The 10931-nt window shown below is 47.7% G+C and overlaps 3 protein-coding genes across 3 annotated transcripts; 2 read left to right on the top strand and 1 right to left on the bottom strand.

Annotated features, from left to right (window-relative positions):
• Positions 1–46: 46 nt before the first annotated feature.
• Positions 47–9276, top strand: LOC1276512 (V-type proton ATPase subunit C). The gene is made up of 9 exons (XM_315870.5): positions 47–446; positions 1315–1474; positions 1577–1730; positions 6139–6325; positions 6400–6498; positions 6570–6825; positions 6893–6990; positions 7063–7198; positions 7275–9276. Exons 2-9 carry the CDS (start codon positions 1343–1345, stop codon positions 7368–7370), a joined length of 1158 nt encoding a protein of 385 aa, XP_315870.4. The 5' UTR covers positions 47–446; positions 1315–1342; the 3' UTR covers positions 7371–9276.
• LOC133391947 (uncharacterized) lies at positions 1737–6220 on the top strand. The gene has a single exon (XM_061648981.1). It carries the CDS (start codon positions 2675–2677, stop codon positions 3161–3163), a length of 489 nt encoding a protein of 162 aa, XP_061504965.1. The 5' UTR covers positions 1737–2674; the 3' UTR covers positions 3164–6220.
• LOC1276511 (queuosine 5'-phosphate N-glycosylase/hydrolase) lies at positions 7944–10779 on the bottom strand. Its single transcript, XM_315869.4, has one exon. It carries the CDS (start codon positions 10739–10741, stop codon positions 9563–9565), a length of 1179 nt encoding a protein of 392 aa, XP_315869.3. The 5' UTR covers positions 10742–10779; the 3' UTR covers positions 7944–9562.
• Between the last annotated feature and the right edge of the window lie 152 nt (positions 10780–10931).

The raw sequence follows: 10931 nt of genomic DNA, 5'->3' as shown, positions 1-10931 counted from the left end.
CTCCTCATTTCAAAACACAACCGAATGAAATGGCAAACATCGCTTTGGTACCGCGTGCACGAGCGAGACAAAGCACTGCTGACAGCTCGCAAACGATTCACGCCAGCACGCACACCACCAAGCGCACCCCTGGCACCGTGTAGCGAAACGTCGCAAAAACTCTCCCACACAGCCGCACCGCACCGAAAGCAATCACGTGAATACGTTGTAATGGTGGAGAAGAGAAGATCCGCTGCCGTTGTTGGTGTTCTTGCCTGAGAGCTCCCGTGCCTTGTGCCCGTTCGATCTAGGATTTTCCCCGCTGTGCCGTGTGTGTTTCGCGGATTTGCTGCAACGCTACACGTTCGACCAGACGGATTTTGGTTCGGCTGCAATCTCCGGGACCGTCTCTCGCGAGCGCGTACACATCCGTCGTCGCTTTTCTTGGTTGGCCATTGGAAAAGAGGGTGAGTCTACTGCGAATCCGCGGCTGGTGGTGGGTCTGGTTGGAGGGTGACCGCACGAGTGGAACGATCCGTTTCCCCCCCGAATGTCCCCATGGGGCAGTGTGTAACGAAACAATTGCAAAAGTGTTTTAGGACGACGATTCCCGACGACGGGCGAAAGGAAGAGCGAACCCCGAAAGGGGGTGCAATGAAAATCGATAATGCTTGCTTCCCCGTGTCAAGCACGGGGGTTGTCCTTGTGGTGGAAAATGGAGCTGGAGGTGAGAGGCAGTGGCAGGACTAAACAAACAACAGGAACAGTTGATCCCGGAAGGAAGCACCACCAGAGCGTTTGTTGAAAATTCCGTATCCATTGAGCGGACAGAGGAAAAGGTAGATGTCATGTGACTTATCAGTTCAAAACAGCTGACCATTTTTTCGCTCCGTACTCGCGCGCTCTCGCTTCCCCACCCGGTGGGGCGGTATGGTGCGGTCTCGCTCTCTGGTGGGGCTGCATAGGTCTCCCACCCCGTTCTACTAGTTCTAGTGATCTAGTGGCTGCTGAATTGAAAAGGAAGGCGCCGAACAACTTCCACCGACCATCGTTGCATAAGTGGCGGCAAAATTCCTTGGGAGTCGTAGGAAGAGCCATTTGAAACGTTGATCATCATTGCTGCTCGCCCAGCTATCGATTTTAGTGCCGTCGCTTCAAAACAAATCAATCCTGGCTGGGCAAAGACATGCGAATGTCAAGGGATTCAAGGCATCTACGGCTGGTTCTACGAACATTAAATATTAACTGGCCGTTTAAAAAAAAACAGAATGACCATAGAAGGTCACTCCAGCTCCACTAATCGATCTTCCACCGTTTTCGATTGCCTCATTTTAGGATCCCCATCCACCGATAAGCGTCCACAATGACCGAATACTGGTTAATATCCGCACCGGGCGATAAGACATGCCAGCAGACCTGGGAAACGATGAACAACGTTACCAGCAAGCAGAACAATCTGTGTGAAAACTTCAAGTTTCACATCCCGGACCTGAAGGTAGGCGTTCAGTGAGACGGGTTGAATAGCCTGCTAGTAGCCATCCACCATGTCTAACGAGAGCATAACATTTCCCCGTCACTTTTTCTACCACCGTTTTAGGTCGGTACGCTCGATCAGCTGGTCGGACTGTCCGATGATTTGGGCAAGCTGGACGGGTACGTCGAGCAGACGACGCGCAAGATCGCCGCCTACCTGGGCGACGTGCTGGAGGACCAGCGCGACAAGCTGTACGAGAACTTGCAGGCCAACAACAGTGAGTAGCGAGCAGCCTGCGAAGGCTGTGTGCGTGCGTGTTTATGATTTGTTGTGTAAATTTTTTACATCTTTTGCTGGGAACGGGTTCGGTATGCCCATGGTTTACCATTTTCCCGCCCTATCAAAACGGTGACGATTGTAGGAAGTTAAGATTAAAGCGCGTTTTAAGGGGCGAATGCGAACGGCAGCCAACAAAACTTAACCAAAAACACAATCAATTGTCGTTCGAAGCTACCGTGGCGCAGTAAAGGCGCTGCTAGATGCTAGTTTTTTCTCGCTCTCTCTCTCTGTATTCCGGAAGTGTTTAGTTTTGCGTGCATTTTTTCGGTTTGTTTTGTGTGAGCTAACTGTCCTTTTTAATTCATTTTCCGGGACATCTTTTCCGGTCCCAATAGTTGATGAAGTCTAGAGCCTATCTTTGCGTTCATTAAGATCCATCTGGGAAAATGATTCGATCGATCGATCGTTCGCGTACTTTTGGTTTCTTTTTGGTTTACCTTTTTCATCGATTGTTTTGCCCCCGTTGCACCCATATCCCTCTAGCTCCTATCGACCTCGCCTCTAAGCCCCTTTCCTTATACAAACCTTTATCTAAACAAATGATCAACACTCTCCCCTCCCGCACACATAATTAAACACTTGTATTCCAATTATGCTGGAAACCTCCTAAACCAAGGCCCCGACTCATCGGATGATGAATCCGGTCCGGCCACACCCACACTGGAGCCGGACAAAGCTCTGTCCCTGTCGGGCGAAGTAATAGCGCATGAGCAACCGGGCGATCATGAAAATAATGGTGACGATCGCGATGAGGAGGTTGCTGATGATCGGCAACGAAACCGTTCCTACAGCCACAGCCACAGCGAGGGTGGCAAAACGACGACGACCAGTTCCTCGCGCCATGGCAGCGTAACGAATTCTTCCTCATCGGTCTGCTCGTCGATGGAGCGACGGACGGCACCGGGCTCCGGTGGTGGTGGCGGCGACGGCCGGCTCGTCTGTACCTGTCCGCTACCGTCCACACCGACCACACCGACCACACCGCCAACTGTTGTCTGTCAGGTGTACGATTACGGTGCGGATCGCGTGGCCAACTGTGCGGTGCCGGCCTGCGACAGTGGCGGTAGCAGCAGCTGGCGGGACAAGCTTGGCCACCGAGTAGGGCACCGGAAGCCACCGCGCTCACCGAAGAGCCCGAAGAAAGCGAGCGGCAAAAGCCGTAAGGGTAGTTGCGGTAGCTGCGCCGGCAGCTACGGTCATCTAACGGTGGCAGATGCCGGGGGCCGTCCGCCGGACGAAGGGGGCCACAGCGCGCCGGAAACGGAACGGGAAGAGGAGCAGGCGGAGGAGGAGCACGGGTTCGAGTGGCGCTGGTTTCATAGGCGCCGCAAGCACTCCGAGGCCAAGTCCAGGTACAGCTGGCGCGCTTGATTCGCCACATTCATTCGCCACACTGCTGCCCGTGTGGGTGTGTGTGTGTGTATGTGTTTGGATGTTGTTGATCATGGGGGGGAAGAAGAAGAAGGGTCGTTGTGCATTTGAAACATTTATCACGCATATCATGCAACCACGTGTGTTGTGTTCTGTCCATTGGTGTCACACGTGTTGGCCATCATTCGAATGCTCTCTGTCCTGGACATTTGATCACATTTGATTGGCAATATTCGGCAACTGTTCTCAAAAGGCAATTTCATCTTTCACGCTGCTATCACTCGATCATCTTGATGTATCATCATTAGTCCAAGGTGAATCGTTTTGTCTCGCTCTCGGCAGTGTTCGAGCAATGTTTCATAATTAATGTCTTGTCGCGTCACTCATTTGTTGTATGTTGTCCCGAACCAAGTCAAAAGTTGATGATCATCAATCGAATTGGCCGATACCCCTTGATGAATGTGTGCTGTGTTTTGTGTATGTTTGGATTTTTTTTTCCTATGTAAATGTTACATTGAGCATATACTACCTTCTACCATTGAATGTTTCCGTCGTTTGATGTTGCGCTCCATCACCACCATTCTTCCATCGTAAGGTCGTCTCATACACGTCATCCATATGGAACACACACACATAGTAGTAACTGTTCGGTGTCCTGTTTGACGTGAGAAGGATGGTTTTTGATGCTGATGATGATTGTATTATCGGGATTAAGCACATGCTCTGTATAAAGTTTACGTGTGAGTCGTTGGTCTGTGTGTGTACAATTTCCTCTTCCAAAACAATTCCGTTCTCTCGGCTCTCCCACCGGGACCACCGCAGGAGTCGCTCGTCTAGTCATCTGTTTGGTGGCCACAGCCCCGGCCGACCGGTTGGGATTGCGGGTTTGCGCCTCTCGCCGGTCAGCAGTTGCTGCGGTGGTAGTAGAAGGGTGGCGACCACCGGCAGCCATGGGTCCGTCACCAGTCCGCCCGACCAGCAGGAAGCTGAGTCGGCCGTGTACGGTGAGGCGCTGGACTACTCACCACCATCGGGTGACGCACCGTCCGGGACAACCTGGCGCCCGTTGGCACGGAATGGGTTGCGCGTGGGGAGGAAGCAACCGGCCGCTAGAAAGCGCCCACCACCGCTACCAACGACGGTGTCGGCGGTCATCAATCCAGGTCAGGCTCACCTGGTCCTCCTTTTCTTTTTTTCATATTGTTGCAATCATTTGGTATTGTTTTTCTTTTTTTATGTTTTATTTTCGAAGCTCTAAAACACACAAACAATTCACTCTATGATCTCTTTCTACTTCTATCTTTCTACTACTAGCTGCTCTTCCGTTTCACGCATTCATACACACACACGCGCGCATTGACTTTCTGTTGCAGACCTGCATAATTGAGGAAGTTTTGTTAATGTGTCCACCCGTGAGGGTTGTTTTCAAATAGTCGTTAGTGTGTTTAGTTTGTTTGTTGGGCGTTGCTGCCCACATTGCTGGCACGCCTCCAACGGAGCTGAACTGTGTAATTTCCACACTCACCTGCACTCTTCTTCAGCACCTGCTCTTCGTGCCTGCGTGCTCGTGTGCCCCCTTCGCGATTCCGAATGCTGCTATATTACTGTCTCTTCTTGGTGATATGTGTCCTCCTTGTGTTTTATTCCTTCTCTATGTCTGTTTCTTGAAATGTAGCAATGTTTTACTCGTTTGTTGCCTTCTACCTTCTTGCTGTATCTGTATTCACTTTCTATTGCTTTGTTATTTAATCTATCTTTCTCTCCAGTCCAATTGCTCGTTTCAGGATATCGTCGCCACATGTTTGCTGCAAGCTGTGTTATTATTGCCTCTTTGTATGTGTCTATATTGCGGGTCCAAACACACACACACATACACTACTTCCCGTCCCTTACACGATCCTTATCTTCCCTTTCGTCCTTATCATCCCTTTCAAACCTAATTCCTTGAGCTGTTGTCTGGTTTTATACCATTGTTCTGGAATGTTTTAAACAAATTTTTACAGAGCTAAAAATCACCCGTGTATTGTTTGAATTTGCACACCTTGGCGTACGTTTCTGTGCCTTCCTTTTAGCTACAATTGTCAACTTTTGTTGCATTTAATTTCAGCACGCTCTTTCTCTCTCTCTCTCTCTCTCTCTCTCTTGCTCTTTTGCATTTGCTTTCTCCTCTCCCTCGTGTAACGTTGAGCCACATTTTTCCCCCTTTGTGGAAGTAACGATCATTATGATCTTCGTTTTACCGTTCCGTGTATACTTTTTCCGCTCCGCCTTTAGTTAGTGATTGTTTTTTTTTATTGGAAATGCCAAAACAAGCGTCCCGTTTTTAATTTTCTAGCGTAGCGAATTGAACACAATTGAAGGTTTTTTGGATTAAATTTGAACTGTGCCGTAAGCTCCATCTTTCCCGTTTGCGCCAGCACGGTACAGTGTAGTCTGTTGTATTAGAAATGCAGAACTAGCAATGTGTACAATTAACAAACATAAAAGTATTATAATTTACAAAACAACGCAACCAGAAACTCGACCGTGTATGAGCTACTCTGTTGTCCCTTGCTTTGATAATGTGTTTTATTCCCGTTTCAACATTTGCCGCTTTGTTTATTACTGTGTACACAGTTTCGTAGAGTATTAAAACAAGAATGAAAAAATCTATAAATAAAGAATCTGTATGGTGCATATAGTATTTTTAATGGACACGCGTGTCATATGTATCTCATGTACTGTACCCTACCCATTGTTTGCTTACAACTTTGTGTACATGTGACGAGTTTAGTCCTTGTGTATTTTCCGTTTTTTTATTATTATTTTTGCAGGACTGTTTTGTTTATCATCGATCGATTTTTCCGACGCACTTGAACACCGTTTTGTTTTTCTGTTTATTTTTTTTTATTTTGGAATATTTTTGTTCAGTTTAGAAGCTTTTTAAGCACAATATTGTTAATATTTTGTCTTTTTTTGCAACTTGAAAACTCTAGATGACCTGACCTCGTACATCACCCGCTTCCAGTGGGATTTGGCCAAGTATCCGACGAAGCAGTCGCTGCGCAACATTGCCGACATCATTTCCAAGCAAGTCGGACAGATCGACGCGGATCTGAAGACGAAATCGGCCGCGTACAACAATCTGAAGGGCAACCTGCAGAACCTGGAGAAGAAGCAATCGTAAGTGTGACCCAAATGCGATGTGTTTGGTTTTACGACATTATGGTTTAAACGGTTTGTTTGTAAATTTACAGTGGCAGTTTGCTGACCCGTAATTTGGCCGATCTTGTCAAGAAGGAACATTTCATTCTCGACTCGGAGTACTTGACCACGCTGCTTGTGATTGTGCCGAAGTACGTACAGTATAGTAGTATAGAGCAATACCTTAAACACAAGCACTTATCCTAAATCTCCGTACCCGTAGGGCCAACATGGGCGACTGGAATGCACACTACGAAAAGATCACGGACATGATCGTGCCCCGCTCGTCGCAGACGATCACACAGGACCAGGACTACGTGCTGTGCACGGTGACGCTGTTCAAGAAGGTGGTGGACGAGTTCAAGCTGCACGCCCGCGAGCGCAAGTTTGTCGTGCGCGAGTTCGTGTACAATGAGGAGGAGCTGGCCGCGGGCAAGAACGAAATCACGAAGCTGGTGACGGACAAGAAGAAGCAGTTTGTAAGTAGTGACGATAGCATTAAAGAGAAGTGTCGCTAACCGATGGCAATTTCTCTGTGTACATTAGGGACCGCTGGTCAGATGGTTGAAGGTCAACTTTAGCGAGTGCTTCTGCGCCTGGGTGCACGTGAAGGCACTGCGCGTGTTTGTCGAATCGGTACTGAGGTATGGCGCCTTCATTTTCGTACCTTCTGATCCTCCTCGGGCATTGTATTACAATGTGTGGTTTAATTGCAGATACGGACTGCCAGTCAATTTCCAAGCCATCCTCATCCACCCGAACAAGAAGAGCACAAAGCGTCTGCGTGACGTGCTGCAGCAGCTGTACGGCCATCTGGACGGCTCGGCAGCCTCGTCCGGTGGTAATGCGGATGTGAGTGTCTTGCAATGCGGTGCAAAGTGGTCCAAAACAGCTTTCTACAATCCTTTTTTTCTTTTTTTTTTTACAGAACGTCGATATTCCTGGGCTCGGCTTCGGACAGTCGGAATACTTCCCGTACGTGTACTATAAGCTAAACATCGACATGGTCGAAACGAAGGTTTAAATAGACACGCGGGACAGAGCAGCATTCAGAACGCATCCAGGCGACGCCGCGTCAAACGTGCCCCAAACATGGTGGAAAGGGCTTTCATTCATTTTCTTACCCTTTTTCCGTCACTTATTTTTGCCCTTTTTTCGTGGTTCAATGCCGAACGGAACCAGTGCGTCTTTAATCGTCGTTCCATTGTATTTCGTTCTGTTTTCCTTTTCCATTTTCACCGACGGGCTCGTTGGTTTCGTTGATTTGTACGATGGTTATGCAAGCGTTAAGCAATCGTTAATAGGCATCCCTTTCTATTTCCTATTTTTCTCTCGCACAAATCAATTTCCTGCTGCAATTTCGCTTCCCCGAGGAGATGCAACACAAGCAAAAAACAATGTTTCCCTCTTCCCCTATCCAATAACATCTCCGCCTCCTCACTCACCGGCTAATTGTGTAATTCAAAATCGATCCCGATGTTATTATGTTGATTATTTTATTGATGAGTTTTATTGATTATTGCGTAATGTGTGGGCAGAGAGCGAACGTGTTAAGGTTAATGAATCCTGTTTTGTTTCGATCCGATACTTATCTTTCTTTTTCACTCGTTTTTCGGTATCCGTATTTAGTACAGTTTTCGTAGGATGTCACACGTCTAGACTTTTAATAAGATCCCTTTACGAAAGCACATTTCGTATTTAGGTGCTTCGACTTGAAGTTGAAGCAAATCGCGCGTGCTTGGGCTTAACAACTAATAGGCGACATATGAAACAGAGAGAAAAGGAGAAAAAACACACACAAAAACATAATCCCAAACGTTGGCTGGTTTGGCGTTGCAACGGAGGGGAAAAAGGAAAATCAACAACTTTCCATCCCTCCGTATTCCCTTCCCTCCGAGTTTCCAAGTCCCCTGATGCCCAAGATACGAGGATAAAATCGAGCGCAAGCTTCCTCGAGCGACTCGGCAAACATCATCCCTTTTGCATACGTGTGTTAGGATCAAAGTATTATCTCGTGTCACTGTCGGGTTTTGGCAAAACCGTCATCGAGCAAAGCAAAACCGAACAATATGATCGTACCGTTGTTGTTACATGCAAACTCTATCAAATCGTTTCTCTTTTTTGAACGTATATTGCTGTTGTTAATGGCCCCTGCTGTGAATGTGTACAGAAGCGAGCGCTTGTGGTTTGTGCATCGAAAGAACACATATTGAACACCCTCATGATGCTTGCGTAGAAACACCCACCCTCTTACTTGTGTTGCCGTGGTGGTAAAACAATAATTACAGTCGATCGTATAGTGTAAGAACTTTCGGCAGAAAACAAAAGAAACATCCCTAAAAGCCGCCCCTCCTGTCGTTCGATGCTGATCGAATAGAAGTTATCGGAAGGCGTAAAATGAAAAATCAAAATCAAAAAAGAAGTATCCCGTCTCTGTTATACTTGTATGTGCAAAATTCTAATACTGTATTCCATAAGGTGAAGCAGCTCGGCACCCGAACATCCCCCTTATTCCATACAAGAGCGTAGTATCCATTATTGAAAAACAGGCCGAGTGTGCATGCTGGCATAAGTAGTTGATACGTTAATCTACCTGTTTTTATCTGTGCGGAGGAAATTAAACCACAGCCAGAGCGGCTTTCTCTGGCATGCAGTAAAGGCAAAAAAGCATTGCTGAAAGAAGGTACAGCGCCGCCGCCCGAAGGTAGTAGTCCTTTGTTATCGTATATTATATATTTCGTGTAAATAAACCGTAGTTCCCGGGTTTGGCAAATGTGTAGACTGTGAAAACCGAACCCCGGAACACAACATAAACACACAAACAGTCCGATGGTAAAAGATAACAAAAATCGCGCATAGTAATGGAACAGTTACAAACCAATAATAACGATGATGATGATGATGATGATAATAGGAACATTCCAAGCGAAGCGAAACGGATTATAGTTTATTAAAGTGTATCAAAAACACCCAGAAAAGCATTGAAGAAAATGAGAAAATTGATTCTTGAAAACTTGCAAATTGGAAATGGACTGGATTGAACAGGTAAGCGAATATTATTCATTTACTTATTAATCAAAAATAATTAAAAATATTTGCTTTGTTAAGATATGAGCATGCTGCCAATTTTATTGATCTTCATAACTCCCTTACACACACAAATGAAGATGCAGATCTTTACCAAATTCCACACTCGATCACTTGATCGTGGCTCGCTCAATAGTAAACGCTGATCGTCTTGTGGAACGGAATGTACTCCAGCTCGGCCGCGTGCTTCCGCCGATAGTCCCACAGGAAATGGTCGAGCAGGATCGCATTGACGCAGCTCGGCTTAATGTCCGGATGGTCGGTGAGCAGCTTCGCCCGCACCAGCACCTTCAACCGCTCCACCACGTAGATGGATGCGCCACGAATTTCCAACTCCTCGCGGCATCCATTCGCGAGCAGTTTATCCTCCTTCAGCACTGCCATCAGCTCGTCCCCGTACGCGAGCGTGCCGAAGTGGACCAACACCTGCGGCACCCGGTAGTCGGCAAACATTGTAATCGCATCGATGTCCTCGAACCGGCCCAATCCCTCCCCCCGGTAGCAGGACCACAGATCTCCCACCAAGATCTGCGCACGCTTGTAGAACGAAACACGTGTCTCGATCGTTGCACCATCGGCTTCATGCTCGAGGATGGCCTCGTCCCGGAAGCAGGGGAAATCTTCCACGACGCGCTGGAGTAGCTTCACCGCGGAACCTTCACACGCGCGGACACAGTTTTCGAACCGTCCCTCGTACCGGTCGAGCAGTACGCGGCCTACTTCGTGCAGACATTGCACCCGCTCTTCCAGCAGCGGTGCCTTCGTGCCTTCCGTGTCCGATCGTAGAATCGATTCGAGCTGCTCGAGCGTTATCTTTGCATAGTACGCCGGGTTGGTGATGTCGATGCCTTCGCGCATGGCCCGATTGATAGCGGCACACAGCGCAAAGTATCCGGTTTGGCCGTCCACCTTCCACTTGGTGGCGTCGCTTCCCGGCGTCCAGAAGCAAAAGTTAAGCGTATCGATCAGAAAGATCCAGTTGGGCGCGTGTGCATCCTTCGCCGTCGGGTGGTGCTCGTGCTGGGAGAAGTTTTCAATGTTAATTTCCTTCTCCTTGATGCCGCGGATGACACGGTCCGCTAGCTTTTCGATCGCCTCCTCGTGGACGGTGAGATGGCGAGCATTTTTCACGATCAGCTCGCCGGATGCGGCCGGCAGGAGTTGAGGAGCCATGCTGGATTTCGAATGGTTGTTTGAAGCGGGTAGTTTTACGCCACAGTAGTGTGCACGTGCGAGGGGCTGGTGTACTACCGCACGAGGTACAAGTTGCCGGGTGACTGAGAGTAAAAAGCGCGCGCTGCGCAGCATCCAGAGATTGTTTATGTTTTCCAAACCCCGAAAATCGATATGTTTGACATTAGATATTAGATCGTTTCGGTTTATTAGATTTTCGTTTTTGGAGATATTAGATCGGATTTGGATATGTTGTGTAGATAAAATGGGATATAGTATAGATAAAATGTGCTTAAGAAAATTGCTTCTTTTTCGAAATATTTCT

Source organism: Anopheles gambiae, chromosome 2 (assembly GCF_943734735.2).
Source record: "Anopheles gambiae chromosome 2, idAnoGambNW_F1_1, whole genome shotgun sequence".
Lineage (NCBI taxonomy): Eukaryota > Metazoa > Arthropoda > Insecta > Diptera > Culicidae > Anopheles > Anopheles gambiae.
This window is presented reverse-complemented; position numbering and strand designations above follow the sequence as displayed.